Source organism: Carcharhinus amblyrhynchos, chromosome 12 (genome assembly GCF_965287045.1).
Source record: "Carcharhinus amblyrhynchos chromosome 12, sCarAmb.v2.hapA, whole genome shotgun sequence".
NCBI lineage: Eukaryota > Metazoa > Chordata > Chondrichthyes > Carcharhiniformes > Carcharhinidae > Carcharhinus > Carcharhinus amblyrhynchos.
The window spans coordinates 70,917,136-70,938,882 of NC_137335.1; the positions used below are offsets into that span (position 1 = coordinate 70,917,136).

General features: G+C 43.9%; 1 protein-coding gene across 1 annotated transcript in view; it reads right to left on the minus strand.

Annotated features, from left to right (window-relative positions):
* ryr2a (ryanodine receptor 2a (cardiac)) overlaps positions 1 to 21,747 on the minus strand; it is a 662,889-nt gene that overhangs the window by 133,614 nt on the left and 507,528 nt on the right. The window contains exons 58-64 of the mRNA XM_080200677.1: positions 20,135 to 20,258; positions 16,643 to 16,758; positions 13,928 to 13,992; positions 11,875 to 11,996; positions 8,554 to 8,603; positions 5,819 to 5,879; positions 3,343 to 3,581 (exon numbers count right to left, since the gene is read on the minus strand). Of these exons, the coding sequence (XP_080056803.1) occupies positions 3,343 to 3,581; positions 5,819 to 5,879; positions 8,554 to 8,603; positions 11,875 to 11,996; positions 13,928 to 13,992; positions 16,643 to 16,758; positions 20,135 to 20,258 (777 nt within the window). The remainder of the gene's footprint in view (positions 1 to 3,342; positions 3,582 to 5,818; positions 5,880 to 8,553; positions 8,604 to 11,874; positions 11,997 to 13,927; positions 13,993 to 16,642; positions 16,759 to 20,134; positions 20,259 to 21,747) is intronic.

Sequence of the window (21,747 nt, forward strand, 5' to 3'; positions counted from 1 at the left end):
GAAGCAGGATTAGGCTATTGAGTTGGACGATTAGCCATGATCGTGATGGATGACGGAGCAGACTCGAAAGGCCAAATGGCCTCCCCCTGCTACGATCTTCTATGTTTCTATGCTTTTCTGGCATCATCAATGCTTGTGCAATGGGAATTAATTTTGAGAGGGCACGCTTTCGCATTAATATCACATTTCTTTGAGCCTTGAGCTTTGTCTCACAAGCAACATGTTCCAGAAAATGTGTTCATTATTTTGAACACCTTAAGTGAGGTTCTTTACTTCCTGGTGTGTGACAAGTGTAAGAACTAAAACATCACAATACTGAAAAGCAACCGTCCAATATCCTGTTTGTGTTTCCATATTGATTGACCCTTAAATGCCCTCGGGAATGGGCAATAAATGCTGGCCCAGCCAGCGACACCCATATCCCATGAAAGAAAACACAGCTGGTAATTCTTCATGCTCTAATAGCAACACTCAGGCGCTTTACATAACACAATCCCTTTACAGTTGTACCCAACCTGCTGTGAGTTTTATTAGTCCTCAGGCTTCACTCTTTCTTGCAGAGGGTTGGGGGGTGGGGAGGAATCATAGAAACATAATTTTGCTTTTGCCATGTGAATATTTTGCTGCATTGGTCACTTGTTATCATTCAAAGAAAGATGGATGACTGGGTTTATTGAACCATACCACTAAGCATGGATATATTGATCTAAGCAGCAGAAGAGTTCATTCAAAGGTCAAGACTGTTTGTCCATGGCCATACAGTAGAACGGAGAGCAGCTAGGTCAATCTGAATGATGAGATGTGAACAGAAGCATCGAATTCAGTGTGTTGAGGCCAGTGAAATCAATTTATTTGATAAGACCAGAGTTTGGGTCCAGGGTAGCAACGGATCTGTCTCTAACACTAAACTACTCATAGAATCATGGAAACTCTATAGTGCAGATGGGGCCATTTGAACCATCGAGTCTGCACCGACAACAATCCCACCTAGGCCCTATCCTCATAACCTCACATATTTACCCCGCTAATCCCTCTAACCTACACATCCAGGAGACTAAGGGTAAATTAAGCATGGCCAGTCCATCTAGCCTGCACATCTTTGGACTTTGGAAGGAAACCGGAGCACCCTGAGGAAACCTACGCAAACACAGGGAGAACAAGCAAACTCCACACAGACAATGACCCAAGTGGGAATCGAACCGAGGTCCCTGGAGCTGTGAGGCTGCAGTGCTAACCACTGTACCGCCACTTCTGCCTGTCTTGCGTTTCTAGCATATTGCAGATTTTAAACTTTGCTGTTAACTCTTAAATGGTAGAATACATATATTGTTGATATGCCAAAAGAATCATGAATTGCTGATAGCCTTTTATCTGATAATGCCTTTGTTGAGTGCACCAAGTTAAACTGGAGTGTTCTCAGCGCGGACTGAATGGAGTCCTCAGTAACTGCATTTTTTTCAAAGTTAGTAGAGGCATTCTCTACATGAGTGTAGCCAGACTGGGAACACAGAATGGTTCCAGAAGGAGACCGTTTGGCCTGTTATGTCTGTGCAGACCCTCTGAATGAACAATTTACCTATTGCCTCTCCCTTGTCTCTTGCCCATAGCCAGCACTTCTTGGTTCTTTTTGGATAATGAGCCAATTCCCTTTTGAAACCCTCAGCTGAACCTGCTTCCAACACAATCACAGGCAACACGTTCGTGATCCTACCAATTGCTGCATGAAAATGTTTTACCGCGTGTTGCCAATTATGTTAAATCAGTGCCCTCTGGTTTGTGATCTTTTCCCCATTGGGAACTGTTACTCCTTTCTTCCCATCTATCTCTGTCCACACACCTCATGACTTTGAACAACTCGATCAAATATCCATACAAACCTCCCTTCTCCAAGGAGTACGGTCCCAACTTTTCCAATCCTACTACATAACTTAAGTCCTTCATGTGTAGAACCATTCTCGTGAATCTTCTCTGTACCCTCAGTAAGACCTTCACATCTTTCCTGGAGTGAGGTTCCTAGAACTGGATGCAATGCTCTAGTTGAGGCCAAGCAAATGTTTTACACAATTGTAACCTAATTTCCTTGGTTATGTTTTCTATGCCCAGGATGCTATTTTACCTGCTCTCTCCACCTGTCTTGCCACCTTCAATGATTTATACACCCAGGTTCCTGCACCCCTTTAAAACTGTACCCTTTGTTTTATATTGTCTCTCCGTATTCTTCCTCCCAAAATACTTCTCTGCATTAAATTTCCTCTTGTCCGCCCATTCCACCAACTTGTCTATGTCATTTTGAAATTCTGCACTTTCCCTCTCACACTTCACAATATTTAGTTTCAAATCATCCATAAATTTTTAAACTGCATGCCAGGGGCCATGTCATTGATATATAAAATTTAAGGTTTATTTATTCGTGCCACAAGTAGGTTTACATTAACACTGCAGTGAAGTTACTGTGAAAATCCCCTATTTGCCATAATCCAGTGCCTATTCAGGTACACTGAGGGTCAATTTATTACAGCCGATCCACCTAACCAGCATGTCTTTCGGATTGTAGAAGGAAACTGGAGCACCCGGAAGAAACCCACGCAGACATGGGGACAAGGTGCAGACTCCACACAGACCGTGACCCAAGCCGGGAATCAAACCCAGGTCCCTAGCATTATGAGGCAGCAGTGCCAACCACTGTGCCACCCGGAAAACCAGCAGGAAGAACAGGGCTCCTGGGGAACTTCACTATAAACCTTCCCCCAAACTGAAAATCAATTGTTCCCCACTGTACAATGGAGGGGGGTATCCAATTGGCCTGCAAAGGGGTTTCCTCCCCATCCACCTTGCCTGATGCCAGCCTACACAGCTGAAGCTGCCAGGCTCCCTGACGAGCATGGGTTTCCCCGCTGTTGTGAGTAAAGTACCGGTGGTGGCAACGGGAGGGGAATGAGGCCTTTAGGAGGACATTATTTGGTTACTTTACACCTCAATAAGCCCTGGAGTGGGCAGGGCTGCCCAAAGACTCCCCAGCCTCCTTAAAATTTCAGACAGGTTGAGTGTGGGAGGGGAGGTGGTGGGAAGGCCTCCTGCTGGATTTTAGATGCCCCCCACCGCCCCGCCCCCCCCCCCCCCCCCACCAACTTCCTAAAGCCTTCAAACATGCTGGTAAGGAAGCATAAATTCCAGTCCTATCAGCCAGTGTGGCCCTTCTCAGGACATCCACACTCGAGGATAGATGAACCATTGTACATTTATCAGTGTAAATACCCAAAAAAGAGTCAGAGGCAAATTCTACTAAATTAGATTAGATCAGGGGGCTTTTGGGAAATAGTTTTATAAAGAGTATAGACATACAAATCAGATCTTCTCCAAACTGGTGCTGTCCAATGTGTTCAAACAGTGATGATAAGACAGGTAGCAGTGCCACTGTGGTGTAATTGATGATTTGGGTCACTCCCTTTGGCTGCATCCTCGTGTGAGTGAACTGACCCAGTTTGAGGTTTTCAATGGTTTGCTCCAAATCCTCTGCTGCATTCTCAAAGAAGGTCCGTAAAGCCAATTTAACAGACTCCAAACCGGTCTTCATCACCGTTCTACATAAAACAAGACAATCGTTTAGAGGTGGGCCAAGTTCTCCAAGTGGCAAAAAACTCCCCCGTTAGTCAGAGGAGCTGAGGCAGGATTCCTAGCCATCGGCAGGGTGTCAATCAGGTTCATTCATCAGCCAACTGATATCAATAATCCGTGTGCTCACCACAGTTTACTTGTGCCTCAGGGGTTAATTGGAGGCCACACAGAATTCCTGCACCCTCGGAAGGCTGCCTAGTTAACTCTGGCACCTTTACCACTGGCCCTCCTTAGCAGTTCCTTGTCAACAAGCACTTTGTGCCCAATTCAAGGGACTCGACACATCGGGAAAGGGAGTCGCTGAAAGCCACCCCAATACACTCAGCTCCGACGCCAGCCTCCATCGCCCCCAGCAACCTCCACTCCATGATACTCATTCCAACATCACTCACATTTGGTCTGGGATCCCACAACAATACTGGGCCTCTTCATTTTTTATCTATTTCCAGGATGTGAGCTTCACTGGCTAGGTCTGTATTGGTACACCCATAGTGCTGTTGGGGAGAGAGTTCCAGGATCTTGACCCTATGATAGTGAAGGAACAACGATACATCTCCAAGTCAGCATGGGAGAGGAACTTCCATTTGATGGTACCCCATGTATCTATTGTGCTTGTTCTTCTAGATGGTAGTGGGGTGTGGATTTAGAAGTTGCTGTCTAAGGAGTCTTGGTGAGTTGTTATACCGCATTTTCAAAATGATGCACAGTGCTGCCACTGTGCGTCAGTGGTAGAGGGGGTGGATGTTTGTGGATGGGATGCCAATCAAGTGAGCTGCTTTGTCCTGGATGGTGTCAAGCTTCTTCAATCCAGGCAAGGGAATGTATTCCATCACATTCCTGACTTCTGCCTTGTGGATGGTGGACAAGCTCTGGGGAGTCAAGAGGTGAATTACTTGGCGCATGATTCTATACCTCTGACCTATTCTTGTAGCCACAGTATTTATATGGTTAGTCCAGTTCAGTTTCTGGTCAATGGTGATCCCCAGGATGTTGCTAATGGGGGGGAGGATTCAGTGATGGTAATGCCATTGAATGTCAAGGGACAATGGTTAGATCCTCTCTTGCTGGAGATGTTCATTGCCTGGCACCTATGTGGATAAATATTACTTGCCACGTCAGCCCAAGTGTGGATATTATCCAGGTCTTGCAGCACTTGGACATGGACTGCTTCAATATCTGAGGAATCACAAATGGTATTGAACATTGTGCAGTCATCAGTGAATATCCCCATGACATGAGAGCTCCTCAATACCACAGAGTCAAATGCGGCCTTGATATCAAAGGCAGTCACTCTCATCTCTCACCAAACGTGGAATGATGGTCAGACTGCTGCCAGCTGGCACCACTGGCTCTGGTGATATGAGGAGCTGGTTGGCTGACAGCTCTCAGCAGGCAAGACTTCCACCACTGGGTACTTCAGTCATGGGGAAGGCCCAATGGTGGCCACCTACATGCCTGAAGGACATATGAATCAGAAGAGATGGAGGTTCTCGACTGGTATTTCAACTGGAAGCAAGAAAAACGCCGGCCTGTGTATTTTCCAAGCTCTGAGTATGGTTTTTCTGCACAGACCCAACTAGACAGCAATATAAGCTGCTAACATTAAAAAAAATATATTAAAGGTGATCAAGTGTCCCGGAGGGCGAAAAGGGAAAGTTGCAAAATCACAATTTGTCTCACCTTCTCAATAGTCCCATTGAAATTTAACTTCCGCAATTTAATTTTATAAGTTCCTTTCAATATTATGCTTTCATCGATCATTGAATCGCTACCCTGCAGAATGAGGCCATTCAGCCCATCAAGTCTGCACTGACTCCCTGGCAAATTAATTTACCCAGGTCCTCCCCCCCACCCTTCCCCCGTAACTCTGCACGCCTACCATGGTTAATCCACTTAACCTACACATCTTGGGACACCAAGGGGCAATTTAGCATGGCGAATCCATCTAACCTACATATCTTTGGATTGTGGAAGGAAACAGAGAACCAGAGAAAACCCACACAGACACTGGGAGAATGTGTAAACTCCACACAGACAGTAACCCAAGGCCAGTTTTGTACCCAGGTCCCTGGTGCTGCAAGGCAGCAGTACTAACCCCTGTGCCACCCACACAAGGCACACAAAGATCTGATCAGTGGGTGGAACTGCAACTGAACATTCTTGCGGCATATTTTCCGAAACAACACTGGATTGAATGGTTTACCTGGCATCCAAAGTCTGGCCCAATATGTGAAGGCAGTTTACAATCGATGTGGCATCATTCCCTGCAGGAAAATAAAATATGGATTTACAATGAGGGGCAAAATGGATTTTGCTTTGGGGGACAGTGTGAAACCACTGTCGACTTTGGCCGTACCATTTGTTGCACAGGAAACAAATAACAATGGCTGTGCAGCAAAATAGAGGCTAATAAGTACCTGGCAAATACCACAAATGATAAGTCTGAACCTTCAGATTTTAACTCCCTAGTGCTAGCATTAAGAAGCTTCAGCCATATTGGGAGGGAGGCATGCAAGGTAAAGGTCAGTTTGCCCTTTCTAAAAAAAAACTCTTTTCTTTTTATTCATGTTATTTTTGGAAGGAATGCTCCCAGACCAATTTCTTCCAATATTCCCACATTTTTCCAGACATTGCACTGTCCACGAAAGGCCTAATGACCTGCTTTTAGCTTGACACCAGTGACTGGATCTTCATGTGTCTCGTTACATCCCATAGCCAGATTTTAAATAGTCTTTTTACATTTATTCTCAAGTCTTCACCAATCTGAGCAAATTAGGCTCCTGCACGGGAAGTACATGGATAAATTACAGTGGGTGTTTCCAAAATCCTCAATCTCACGTTACCACTATATTACCATATCCAGTATGTAATCCTTGCAGTATTGGCAGTGTAGAAAGATGTTGTGTTTTGGGTGTTGGTTTAAAAATACTCAGTGAACCTTGAATGATTGTAAAACCTGTTTACTTCATCAGATCAGAGAATAAATTATAAATTAGGGACAATCAACCTAAAGGTTAATTTTGAAGGTAGCCTAGAGTGTGCTATATTGTCATGGAGATGAGTGAAGCTGAGGAAAGTTCTCCAGTTTAAATTATTTGGGGTGTTTGTTAAGAAAGCTTGTTGCAGTTTGGGCCTCGTATGGTTTGCAGCTCACTGAGACACAATAACCAGAGTAAATGATAGTTGTATAGACCTGCATTATAAGCAGAGTTAAAAAAATGTAACCATTGACTGTGAATGCAGGTAAGACTTGGTCTCAGTTGAATTTTGTGAAGGATTGGAAGCTGAAAGATAGCAAAGTTTGAAACTAGTGGAATAATCTACAGTGGTGATCCACGAACTCAAAGTCCAAAGAAAATAGCAAGTAGATTTGTTTGGAAGTATTAGAAAAGTAACCAAAAAAGGGGCTGAGGTATCCACAACCGAGAGATGGTAAATGGAAGTTCTCCCTCTGAGAATATTTGGAGCTGAGGAAGTTCTCCAGAGGACTCTGGCATAAATATGCTTGGCTCCTACAGAAGTAACTAACTTTAAAGTTGATGTGTTTTTTATAACAGAAATCTTGGGGGAAGTATAAAGTAAATCTGAGTGCATAACACACGTACTTATCAGCGAGAATGTTAACTTTGTTTAATTTGTTCTGCATGCAATTAGGTTAATGCTTTGTTTAAAAACGTGAAATCTTGCTGTGTAGTTCTACTGCGTAAAACAAGATGTTCTATTTAAATGCTGACAGCATCGGAACATTTAGCATAGCTGGCAGAAGACTGGGGGAAAACCCTCCAAGATATAGTGTAAATAGCAGCTTACAATATCTCCACAAGTTTCTAAATGAGACTGTAAAACTTCCAGATGATGGTACCCTAATTTGCAGCATAATTCTGAACATTGTAAGAGGCAATAACTATATAATGAGTGGTGGCCTTCCTTTGCCAATCATTGCTATGTTTTATGTGTTTAGAGGGTACCCAGGAACATCCATTTTCCATAGGCTTTCCCACAGCTAGAATATCACTATGTTCACTTGGTAACATGATTAGTACCATCAACTTAAAAGGCCGGAATTTTACTGCCCCGCCTGCCATGGGAATCGGAGCGGGTGAGGGATTTTACGGATTTGGGATGAAACTGGTTTTCAGGTGAGCATGGCCAGAGCATCCCACCCCATATGTCTAATCATTGTAGACGGCCTCTGCTTAGAGGTCAAAGGGATTGCACTATCATGCGAAGCTCATAGTATTTGTTGTTTGCTGAATATGTGTACCAAATGAGGTAAACACAGTAAGAAGTCTTATAATACCAGATTATCCAAAATGTTTATTCGGTAGCAAACGCCACTAGCTTTCTGAACACTGCTCCTTCGTCAGGTAAGTCATTTACCTGACAAGGGAGCAGCGCTCTGAAAGCTGGTGGCGTTTGCTACCAAATAGACCTGTTGGGCTTTAACCTGGTGTTGTAAGATTTCTTACTGTGTTTATCCCAGTCCAATGCCGGCATCTCCACATCATGGCTGCCAAACGAGAGCAGGTGACTGACATTTTTATCAGCACAAACAGTTGAAAGACCATAACACACAACAGTTGTCACTGATGTACAAACAAAAGCTTTTACCAGTGGATAAAATATCATGCTTTCTATGTGAATAGCTAAAAGGTGAATCTTAAAGATATTCCAGTTTTTAAGGAACCACAACAGGCAAGCAGACTAGAAGGTCAGTAACCAAAACTGGCAGTGCTGGAACCATGGACAAGGCACCATATCTATAGGAAGTGTCGGACCTGCCGGCAAATAAAGAACAGGAGACTGGCATCCCTAGGGCTCAAACACACCAACATGCTAAACCGGCCGTGCAAAAGGGGCAAAGCACAAAAATCAAAACACGTACATGATGAGAAAACAATATGATGCCATGCTTCAGTCGTTCATGCTTCGGCTTACCAAACAGTGATATCCTATGTCTGACAAGCACTCCCAGTTTGCAGAAGAGGCTGAAGTGGAGAGAAGGAAGAATAGAGGGGAAAGAAAACAGAAAAAGGAAACGGCTGAAACAAAAGCCTACCCGTCGATGTGACATCACGAAGAAAGAAGTCTCTTTCAAAATAAAGTCGGAACTACACAGAGTGAGACCACTACGGAGCTCTAGGGAAAATACGTTACCCTCTAGATTATGAGTCTGTTACACAAAATTGTACAATGTGTGCAAAGCCAAGAGCAAAGCTTTTATTAAAATGAAAAAGGAAGCTTCTACGTGTTAATGAAAATAAAAGGTCATTAAAACAAAGCAGCACCTGCTGTTTCGCCATAAATTCAGTCAAACCTCACACAAAGTCAACAGCAAAATTTGATCAGAGATATAAGTGACTTCAGAACAGGTATAAGTTCTTCCTTTTAAATCTCTCCCCAAACCACACATTAACCTTAATTCCTAACACCCTTTGTGTAATGACTTCAATGAGGCCCATGAGATTGGCCCCTTGAAGTATGAGTGAGGTCATTACTGTACAATCGTAGGCTGTACTGGTTCATGGTCTTCCAGCCTGCCCTTTTTGCAACCTTGTGTACTCCGTGGACCATGTCTACATTATGTGTTGTAGGCTGTACAATCTTTTCAGTTTTCTAAAAAAGCCTTTTATTGCAGTTTTGTTTGCACTTCAGTCCTATGCTGCTGATCTACGGGCACCCAGAGCAGAGAGGGGGGCGGGGAAAGAAGAGGACCTCCTGGTGAACCTACTCCTGGGCCTGGCAAGGCATGCCATCTACAAGTCCAGGTATTGGGCAATCGAGGCAGTTGTCCAACATGACTGTCTGCCCCTCTACCGTGGCTATATTCGCAGCTGGGTGTTCCTGGAAAGGGAGAACGGAGCGTCGGAGGGCACAGTTGATGCCTTCTGTGCCCGCTGTCCACCGCAGGGACAGGGGTGTATTACTGACCCCTTTAATCACATTTGAATTTGATGTTTAAAGTTTCCTTTCCACTTTGTCTTTTGTTTTGGGTAGTTTCTCACCTTTTAGGGAGCTGCCCCTTTTGAGCTGTCCCTAAGTTGATTTGATTTTGTTTATTTGGTTGGGGAGAAAACAGAGTTCCCTAACTGAGGTAATGATTGCCTGCTCTCGTGGCTATATTCGTGGCTGGGTGTCCCTGGAGAGGGAGAGTGCAGTGTCCGAGGGCACCAATAATGCCTCCGTGCCCGCTGGGCACCGCAGGGACTGGGGTGCGTTATTGACCCCTTTTATTACATTTTGATTTGACGTTTTAAGTTCCCTTTCCATTGTTTTGGGAGTTCCCTTCCTTTTGAGAGCTACCCCTTTTAATTTGTCTCCTCATTAATTTGATTTTGTTTATTTGGTTGGCCTAAAAGCTTGGTAATGACTACCTGCCCAATCAAGGAGTGTGTATACACTGAGGAGTGTCAGGACTACTCACAGTCCAGATTCTGACTTTGTGCTTCAAGCAGTCTTAGGAGTGGGAGTGAGTTCCACTGTGAATAAAGGGAATCTGGTGAAGGGACAGCAGCTTCTGAGGAGTTATCATCCTCCAAATATGAGCCTGGGAATGTGACCTGGCCCAAGCCCTCAACCATCAGCTTACCCAATCAGCTGCAAGAGGAAATGCCAACTGAGGAAAACAACCTGATCTCTCATTGCCCCAGGAGATACACCCAGCCTTTTCCTTGCACCTGTCTTAGATGGTGTGCCCAAGACCAAAATTTCATTTTCAATATGAAACAGTGTTGAATCCCTGTGGAGAGCAGTGTGCTAACACATTCATGTGTGGCACAGCGGTTAGCACTGCTGCCTCACAGCACCAGGGGCCCAGGTTCAGTTCCTGGCCTGTGTGACTGTCTGTGCAGAGTCTGCATGTTCTCCCTATGTCTGCATGGGTTTCCTCCAGGTGCTCCAGTTTCCTCCCACAGTCCAAAAATGTGTGGGTTAGGTGGATTGGCCATGCTAAATTGCCCCTTAGTGTAAGGGGGACTAGCTAGGATAAATGCATAGGGTAATGGGGCTAGGGCCTGGGTGGGATTGTGGTTGATGCAGACTCAATGGGCTGAATTGTCTCCTTCTACACTGTAGGGTTCTATGTATACTATGTGAAACAAAGTTCCCTTGCGAAATCTTTACTCATCATGGGTTAATAACATTTGATGTTGAAATGGTTTTGGAATATATATCTCAAGAACCAAGGGTGGAATTTTCCCATCCTGTCCACCACAGGAATCGTAGTGGGTGGGACATGGACCTTGCAAAGATCCGCTGACATCAGGCAGGATTTTCCAACCTTGGGGTGAGCGCGGCCAGAATATCTCACCCAAATGTTTTTTTCTCCTTGCTTCCTACATTGGGGATTGCAGGAGTCAAGTGTCAACGTTTTAAAAGTCAGACCATTTAATTTGCAAAAACAAAATGCTCAGTTGTTTTTCCCAGAATGGATGCTTTCCACGTTAATCGCTACATTTACCTATTTTCTTTATACCATTTTCTTCCATAGAAATCATTCAACATTTACCAAGGTTTCTCAATAGGTGGCACTCTAAGCACAGGGTAAGTTAACTATGTGACTGTGTCAGCATCCCTTGCTCAGGAATGTTGGTGCTGCAATCGCAAATTGCGATGTTAATAAAGAAAATATTTATACGTTCATTCCATTTTCCTTCAGCCAGATTGTTGGCCTGTTCAACATAAGCAGGTTGATATTGTTTTTCAGCTAATGGGCAAAGGAATCTGGTGCAAATATATCAATGCTTTGGTTCCTAATGATGTACAGTGCAATATTTTATGCCATGACAATTTGCCAGGATAAATATTAAATTTACTATTAAGAGAAAGAAATAAGAGACATAAATCTAGGTACTTTCTTTAATTAGCCCTCATAATTAATTATTTGAAACTTATTTAAACAAAAAAGGGATGGGTTCACCAAAGCAAAAACTTCTAAAGTCAGCTGAAGAATGTCTAGTCATTTAAGGGAACCCCTTGAAGTCATGGAGGTAGAGTCATTGAACTTGTTCAATGCTGAGTTAGATAGATTCTTGATGGACGTTGGGACCAAGGATTTGCGGGGGGCGGGGAAGCAGACAGTAAAATGGAGTTATTGAATGGCTCAAAGGGAAGAATGACGTACTCCTATATAGCGTCCTATATTCATCAGAATCTTAACCTAAAATTAGGGTTTTATGAGGGTCCCTGGTGCTGTGAGGCAGCAGTGCCTGCCACTGTGCTACTCCCGACCCGCATTGAAAAAGAGCACCCAAGCATTACCTTGTTACCATCTCCTTCTCCTTGTTTGATGCATGGCCTCCACTGCTGAGAGGGCTACTTGCAGTAGAAAGGAAATACAGGCGGTGGTTCTTAAAATATTGGTCAATTAAAGGAAGAACAACCTGTAAAAATGAACAGCATTCAGTGTGCACGTCGCTCAATGCAAACATCCAGCGGCTGTTTAACTAGAGATGAAATATCAAGATCCGCCAGGTTTTCCTTCCAGTGCCCTGGAAGTCACATGATGCAACAATAACAGAGTTGTTGACTAATATTCCCAATCAAACCTTGACCAATTATTCTACAATAGACCCAAACATGGGTATGAGGAAAAACCCCAGTATGGCATGTCTTCAGATACCAAAATCACTTGTTCTTCCAAAACATGCAACACCTATCACATGCCGTGTCTCAAACTACTTGATATACTGCATGCTAGCATGTTATTGGAAAAAAGGATTTAAAGTGCATTTGAATTATCTGTATTAACTGCTTCCGCTATCAGCCTTGGGAGCCAGTTGCATAGATCAACCATTGAAATGTTCTTTCATTCATTGATCATACATTTTAGAATCAGCTCCAATATAAGTCCTGCATGTTATTATAAGGTATGTTGTGACATTTGATAGTTGAAAGCAGGCACAGTGGCACAGTGATTAGCACTGCTGCCTCATAGTGCCAAGGACCTGGGCTCAATTCCCAGATTGGGTCACCGTCTGTGTGGAGTTTGCACATTCTCCCCATGTCTGCGAGGGTTTCCTCCAGATGCTCCAGTTTCCTCCCACAGTCCAAAGACGTGCAGGTTATGTTGACTGGCCATGCTAAATTGATCCTAATTTTGGGGGGGATTAGCAGGGTAACTATGCGGGGTCACGGGGATAGGATGGGATTGTTGTCGGTGCAAACTCCATGGGTCGAATGGCCACGTTGTGTACTGTAGGGATTCTATGATTTTTAGAAGTCAGAGAGTAACGGTGGAAGGATGTTTTTCTGGCTGGAGGTCCATGACTAGTTCTGTTCTGTAGGGATCGATATTGGCACATCTGCTGTCTGCAATATATGAAACTTTACATTGGCGTCTCATACAGATGTACCAACCAGGAACAGGAGCTGGATTTTATGCAGCATTACAGACCCCATTCTGGTGCCCTGCGTGAACAGCTGTAACATTCCAGCCAAAGGCATTAGACGGAATGCCCCAGCCGTCCACGCCCTGCCACTACCTCAAGCCAGAACGGTGAATTTGGCGCTCAGCCAAACCTTCATTCACTGCAGTGGGACCAGAGAATTCTGTCAACATGAATGGCCAGAACATTACAGCTAATGCTTTACTTGATCTGTATTTATGATCTAGAATGCAGGACACAATTTCAAAAGGGACAGGTGACACAGAACTTGGAAATATTGTCAGTTGTGAGGAGGATAGCAATAAACATCAGGTAGCACAGTGGTTAGCACTGCCTTCTCACAGCGCCAGGGACCCGGGTTCGATTCCGGCCTCGGGTGTTTGTGTTGGAGAATTCCCACCATCTCCCTCCACTGCCCACAACCTCCCCCCCACCCAAACTAAAAGGTCAAGAAATCCCAATGGCTGTACTTCAGCAGCTTAACACTGGGAGAAGTGTTACTTGCTTTAAGATAAAACTCTCTTTTGATTGGTGGCCTTGATGATGGCAGTGAGGGGGCAAAGGGGTTGGGGAGCGAGTTCAGGAGGGTTAAAGGTGGGTTGGCCAATGTCCTTTGTGGGTTTACCTCTGATGGATCCAGAGATAAAATACAGGCAGCAATGGGATGAGATACACAGATGGGATGGGGTGGGGTGAGGCAGGATGGGATGAGTGGGGCAGCATGGTGGTGGCTGCCTTCAAATCCTACAGTGGGGAAGCTGAGAAATGCAGCCACAAAAATGTTCCTTCAAGCTCACTTTATTCCTCCATTTCTCAGAAATATTTCACCAGTTCTCTCACCATCCCCATCCCCTCCCCACCCCCCACCCACCCCCCCCCCCCCCCCCCCCCCCCCCCACCACCCCCCGCACTACCCCCCGTTGTACCTTGGCAAAGAACTTGACTTCTTGCTCATGCAGAAACCTTTCTCCTTTACCTGTGGAACAAAGATCTGGAAGCAAAGACAAGGCAACATTTACAATGATAGCAGCAAAGGCGACACCATCCATTAAAAAACACAGCAAAGCCACAGGATTGAAAATGTTGCAATTGACACATGAACCGGAATTCTGCCGCCCAGCCCACCACGGAATCGGAGCGGGAGAGAGGTGAACACTGGAATTAACGTCGACCTCGGGTAGGATTTTCCAGTCTCACTCATGCAAGACCATAAAATCCTGCCCATGCTGTGTTGGGATGTGGCACAAATAGAAACATTATAATAATCCAAGAGCAGGCAGTGTAACTGGTTACATGAGCAGCACTCTCCACTGTACCAGGAGAAAACAAATTGCAGGTTTGTCTTTTCTACAAAACAGTTATATCTGGGGCTTTGGTTCTTAATGATGTAGCATAAGATAGAGAAGCAGAATTAGGCCCTTCAGCCCATCGAGTCTACTCTACCATTTAATCATGGCTGATAAGTCTCTCAATCCCATTCTCCCGCCTTTTCCCCGTAAAATAGCGATCATAGAGGTTTACAGCATGGAAACAGGCCCTTCAGCACAATTTGTCCATGCTACCCTTTTTTTTAAACCCTTAAGCTAGTCCCAATTGTCCACATCTGGCCCATATCCCTCCATACCCATCGTACTCATGTAACAGTCTAAATCCTTTTTAAAAGACAAAATCGTACCCTCCTCTTCTACTACCTCTGGCAGCTTGTTCCAGACACTCACTACACTCTATGTGAAAAAATTGCCTGCCTGGACCCTTTTGTATCTCTCCCCTCTCACCTTAAACCCATGTTCTCTAGTTTTAGACTCCCCTAACTTTGGGAAAAGATATTGACTATCTAGCTGATCTATGCCCCTCATTATTTTATAGATCTCTATAAGATCACCCCTCAGCCTCCTACACGCCAGAGAAAAAAGTCCCAGTCTATTCAGTCTCTCCTTATAACTCAAACCATCAAGTCCCGGTAGCATCCTAGTAAATCTCTTTGTGCACTCTTTCTAGTTTAATAATATCCTTTCTACAATAAAGTGACCAGAACTGTACACAGTATTCCAAGTGCGGCCTTACCAATGTCCTGTACAGCTTTAACAAGACGTCCCAACTCCTGTATTCAATGTTCTGACCAATGAAACCAAGCATCAAATCAAAGTAACCTTGATCCCCATAGCAGGCAAGAACCTATCTCTGTCTTAAAGATGTTCAATGACCGGGCCTCCACAGCCATCTGTGGCAATGAATTACATAGATTCACCACCTCTGCTGAAGAAATTCCTCCTCATCTCGGTTCTAAAGGGTCAACCCTTTATTCCAAGGCTGTGCCTCGGATCCTAGTCTCTCCCATTAGTGGAAACATCTTCCCCACATTCACTCTATCCAGGCCTTTCAGTATTCTGAAATGGTAATGGCTTAGTTGGCATCACTTTTCGCTACTCAGTCAGAAGAAGGCCATTCCAGAGCCTAAAGCACAGAACTCTAGGCTAGTGGAGTACTGAGGGAGTACTGCACTGTCGGAGATGCCCTCTTTCAGGTCAGATATTGAACTAAGGTTCTAGCTGTCCATTCAGCTGGATCCAGAAGTTTGGTTCTTGGTCAAAAGGAGAATGGAAGCAGAGAGGGGGGATCCTATTTCTGCCATGTGGAATATCGCTACCACCTGTGAGATTGGAGTGAAGGTTTATCATATGGTGGGTCATCATGAGATGTTGTATTCAGTTTTATGGGAGTTCCTGGAAAGAACCAATGGCACAGTAACATGAAAAAAAAATTACTAGTGTGATGTTAGTGTATCTTTAATAGTTATTTTTTAATTCATGCTCACAGCCTTGCGTGATAGAACATAGAACATAGAACATAGAACATTACAGCGCAGAACAGGCCCTTCGGCCCACGATGTTGCGCCGACCAGTTACAAAAACAATGACCCACTAGCCTATACCAATCCCTTTTCGTCCATAAACCTATCCATAGATCTCTTAAACGCCCCCAAACTAGGCGCATTTACAACTGCAGCAGGCAGGGCATTCCAATCCCTCACCACCCGCTGGGTAAAGAACCTACCCCTGACATCCGTCCTGTAGCTACCCCCCCTTAACTTAAAGCCATGCCCCCTCGTGCTAGCTTTCTCCATCAGAGGAAAAAGGCTATCACTATCCACCCTATCTAAACCTCTAATCATCTTATACGTTTCAATAAGATCCCCTCTTAGCCGCCTTCTTTCTAGCGAAAACAACCCCAAATCCAAATGTCAATGTTGGGAAGAGAAAAAAAATGGTGGGCAGGTCAGGGGACAGGGATTTCATTTTCAGTTTCAATTTGGAACTGCAAGTTTGAGATTTTAGTTTTGGAAGGGGCAGCAAGGTGAAAAGAAGTGTTTTCCTTCTATCCCTGTTACTTTGAAAATTCAATTGGTCAGCTGAAAACAAGATCTTGTTTTCCTGAAGGGTGAAAAGCTGCCATTGTTGGAGGCTGGACCAGAGTCCCTCTGGTGTTGTGGGAAGCTATCATGTCTTCAAATTATTGAGTCTCAAGAGCATTTGACTGCAGAATTCACCTAATGGCCTTGATCACAGTACCACATGAGCATTAGTCTATGACATGTTAAACCTGTATTAAACGTGTTAATGAAATATGAACATGGACTTTACCAAACCGCAGTATGTACTCGTGAGCTTGATCGACATATTTGATGAGCTGCTGGAGGAAGCTGTAGGCGAATCGCTTTTCAATGGAAGGTGTATCCAACTCCATTTCTTTTAAACCCCTGGGGGAAAAATACACAAACTGATTAGAATTCCTTCTTGTGATAAAACTGTAGAACCATAGACTCCCCTAGCGTGCAGAAAGAGGCCATTCGGCTCATCGAGTCTGCACCGACTCTTCCAAAGAGCATCCAACCCGACCATTCTCACCTGCCCCCCCTCCCTCGCCCTATCCCCATAACCTCCTGCATGGCTAATCCACCCAACACGCACATTTTTTGGACACTAAAAGGCAATTTAGCCTGTGTGAATCTTGCTGGGAACCGTATTTATTTCAAAAAGAGACTGAAACCAAGTACATTCATAAAGTGGGGATTATTCGTCAAGAAAGTGTCTTCAAACAGCAACCAATTACAGGGCCGATCAAAGAAGAAACAGGAAAGGCAATAAGACAGGGGGTTGCCAATATCTCCTGGCTGTCTGCTCAACAAGAATAATGACAATATTTAAGTGGAGGAAATTTCTGCTCATCCAATATTGGAAGCTGGATAAGCAATGTGACAAATCAGAGAGAGTGGAGAGATTGAGAGAAGTGGTGGTAAGAACATCCTGAAGGTTATCAGCATATGTCTGAAGAATTTGTTTGTTTGGATGATGTTCTCAAGGGATGGAAAATAGAAGGGCAGCAATGGTAGGTCCTTGTAGACCTTAACAACATCTAAAAAGAGGCACTAAGATTGGACCTTTTCCACTATTTGCCCATAGCGTGTGTATCCATCAGACTGGTTGTTCACAGGAAACTCCTATTTCAAAAGGGTAAGAAATTGAAAATGCAAAGACTCGGAGGGTCAGAATTGCACTAGCCTTTTGTATTATTTTTCCACCATCATATAAGATCAGTTTCACATGCAAACTCCACCGTATGTTATTTTATTTGTTAATGGGATACGGGCATCGTTGTTTGGAACAACATTTATTGCCAATCCCCGAGAGCACTTAAGAGCTGATCTGCAGTCACACGTAGACCAGACCAGGTAAGGATTGCAGATTTCCTTCCCAAAAAGACATTAATGAACCAGATGAGTTTTTATGGCAATCGACAATGGTTTCATGGTCACCAAAGACTTTTAATTGCATATTTCTACTGAATGCAAATTTCACCATCCGCCATGCTGGAATTTGAACAAGGTTCCCAGAGTATTACCCTGCATCTTTGGATTACTGAATCAAATACCACTACGCCATGACTATCCAATGTTATTTGGCACTAAGCTGCATATGGCAGTAAGAAGATTCGCTTAACAATGCTGAGGTAGTTTCTGTCTTGTTCTTTTACATTTGTTCTGTGCTTGTTGGAATTGTTTTGACATTTAGATTTTCATCAGTTTTTTGTGGAAAAGCTGTTGTTTTTGTCAACCCGAACATTGGCCAGAATTTTCCAGCTGTTCACGCCGGCGGGATTTTCCTGTCCCGCTGCAGTGAACGGAGATTTGGCAGAGTGCCAAATTCTCCATCCCCGCTTGCAGAGGCGGGAGGGCGTGTGGGCAAAACATTCTGGTCATCGGGATTAACATCAATGTGTTTTCTAATGGGAACAGCCTATGTCTGACATATTTACCAGGTGGGTCAGGCTTCACAAGATGCCCTCGATGCCCACCCTCTGTGGCGGCTGCTAGTGGTTGCTTTTTTTTTGATAGAGAATTTCTGCAGGTAGAGATTCCTGATCACAAAGAAAGCTAAAGAAGCAGATGCAATGGTGCCACTAAGGCATACAAATGTCTAACTAACCAGGGTGCAGGGCAGTTCTTCAGGAGCCTCCTTATCACTGTGCTGCCAGTGGACTTGTACACCCTTCAAGGTGAAGATGATCATGTTCATCGTCTGGGATGTTTGGCAGGGTTCTGGTGAGAACATAGGCGACTGCTAAGAATTTGATTTGATTTATTATTGTCACATTAGCATACAGTGGAAAGTATTGTTTCTTGCGTGCTAAACAGACAAAGGATACCGTTCATAGAGAAATAAAGGAAAGAGTGCAGAATGTAGTGTTACAGTTGTAGCTAGGGTGTAGAAAAAGATCAACTTAATGCAAAATAAGTCCATTCAAAAGTCTGACAGCAGCAGAGTCGGTTGGTACGTGACTTCAGACTTTTGGATCTTTTTTCCAATGAAAGAAGGTGAAAGAGAGAATGTCCGGGGTTCATGGGATCCTTAGTTATGCTGGCTGCTTTTCCGAGTCAGATTTCCATCTGAAAGGTTTAGCTGCAAATAAGAATGGATGCCACAAATTATTGAGTTTTTGATGATTTGCTGGCTCGGGATTTCTTCCCCTTGCAATTTTTCTCTGTCTTCACTTTGCTTTCAAAGAAAGCTGCACCATTTTTAAAATCAGGTGCAGTGATCCTGGGCCACTTTCTGCCAGGATTCTGTATAAGTTTCAGAACTTCCGAGTGAAGCCTAAGGAATGTCCTTGTGGTGTTTCCATTGATTGCAATGGCAGTGTACTCTGGACTCAAGCTCTCAATAAAAATAAGCAAATGTCAGGTATTCTGGCTACACCACCAGCCTAACTCAATCATGACTGTGTCAATGTGGTGTGGATGTTTGGCACGACAGTTCGAGTGAGGACCTCAGTTTCTGGTAACTTGTCCTGCCATCTAATCTTCCAAAGGCAACTCAAGTGAAAGTGGTGGAGCTTCTCGTAACACCTTTCCAAAACTGCTGACATTTATTTACACTTACGAAGAATCATTTCTTCCTGAAAAGAAAATCTATTTATCATTGACCCCATTATGTCCCTTACTATACAGTACAGACTTTTAAACCTGAGATTAATTGAAAACACACCTCACTTTTTTGGAGAATAAGCAGCTCAGAGCTTGCCGTGTTGGTTGAAAATTAGTATTTCTCGTGGTTCTCCTTATTTATCTTAGCTTTTGTCTAACTACCCTGACATATTTTGTCCCTTCTCAAAGCCAGTGGCTGGAGCAGCTCGCAGAACGGAATTCTCCTTGGGCCTCAAGCGGGATTTTACAAGCCTGGCCCGATCAAGATCGTAAAATGCCGGCCAATGGCCAGGAAGCGTCTTCTGTACTGGTGTCAACGAATGACCATACGGGTCAAAGTATGCAAGAGGGACCAGGATGTTCCTCCCTCACATCGAGGCTTCTGCCACCTAGCTGGAGTGGTTGGCTAAAAAATTATACACTCGGCTTGTGTTTGCTGCAGCAGAGGGAGAATGCTATATCACCTCTTGCCATTGACATAATTTTGCATATAATACATTTGCTGTTGTTGTTTCCCATTCATTTCAATGTTAATAGTGTCATGTAATAAGGTGTCGGACTTTGATGTTTTTCTTTGTTTTTTTAAAGTCACCTAGAGCAACATTTTGCAGTGTCTAAAGCTATTGTCCTCTGTCACACTGGACACTAATACCTTGAGACTGCATAGCCATTGATCTGAAGAAACTTGAGGATATCCTGGGCTTTCTCTCGGTCTCTGGCTTTCTCCTTGGCTGTTAGGGTATCGTAGGGTACTAACAAAGGGTGGTTTCCTCCTCCTGCGGGAACAATTGACATCAACAATAATATGCAGCATTTCGTAATAAATTCCTTTGATCACATTCTGTGGAATTTCACTTCCAACCTAAGTGGATGGGATTAAAATGATGCCAACATTCACTGGATGAAGGGCAGTGGGGTGAAAGGGATATGGGGACAGAATGGTGAAACGTGATTGGAATTATTTCTTCATATGGACAAGTGCTGACATGGACTGATTGAGCCAAATAGCTTAGTTTTACATTTTTTTAATTCAATCAGAGGATGTGAGTGTCACTATCTGGGTCTGAACTTGTTGCCCATCCCTCAGGACAGTTAAGAGTCAACTACATTGTTGTGGGTCTGGAGTCACATGTAGGCCAGGCCCGGTTGGATGGCAGATTTCCTTCCCCACAGGATGTCAGTGAAACAGGTGGCTTTTTCGGCAGGCAACAATGGTTTCATGGTTAATAGACTTTTAATTCCGGTTATTCATTAAACTTAAATCTCACCACTTGCTGGGGTGGAATTTGAACCACCCAAAACTTTACCCTGGATCTCTAGAGTAAAGGGCCTTCCCTAAAAGCCATTAGTGAACCAGATGAGTTATTATGACAATCAGCAATGGTGTCACGGTCACCATTAGGCTTTTAATTCCAGATTTTTATTCAATTCAAACCCAGGTCCCCAGAGGGATTACTAATCCAGTGACAATATCACTATACCCCCGAAATATTTGTGTAGGCAAAATATTCTGGAGCTTTTGAACTTTTGAAAATGGAATCTGGAACATGTTTTACATTTCAATTCAATAAAAAACTTGAACAGTATTACTCGACTGAATTATTACTGATCCTGTTTAAAATGGTAGCAGTCAGTCAAGTGGGCGCGAGTCTGTGGATTCCCACATAGACAACCACTAATTTAAGCATGTTTTAATGTTAAGTGTCCGTACTGACTGGTAAAGTCAAACATAGGATGCAGAGCCTTCTTTTGCGAAGAGACTTAGGGTGGACCATTTAGGACGGAGGTGAGGAAACTTTTCTTCACCCAAAGAGTAGTGAACCTGTGGAATTCATTACCACAGGAAGTAGTGGGTGCCAAAACATTTGAATGTATTCAAGAGGCAGCTGGATTTAGTACTTGGGGCGAATGGGATCAAAGGTCATGTGGAGAAAGCAGGATTAGGCTACTGAGTTGGATGATCAGCCATGATCGTAACGAATGGCGGAGCAGGCTCGAAGGGCCAAATGGCCTCCTCCTGCTCCTATCTTCTATGTTTTTATGTTTCTATGATGACCAGAAGGAAGGCGATGGTCATCTTCCAAAGAGAAATTGATCTAATAATTTGTGATTTACAGGCTATTTCTCTGACAGAGAAAAGCTGGGGAGTTTAGTGTATTGTTGATCGAGAGATATAGATTGAACTGGAGTTACAGGATGGACCATTTCACAACTTCAAAATCAGTGTAAGAGCACCAAATCAAATCCACTTCATTGAAGTGAAGA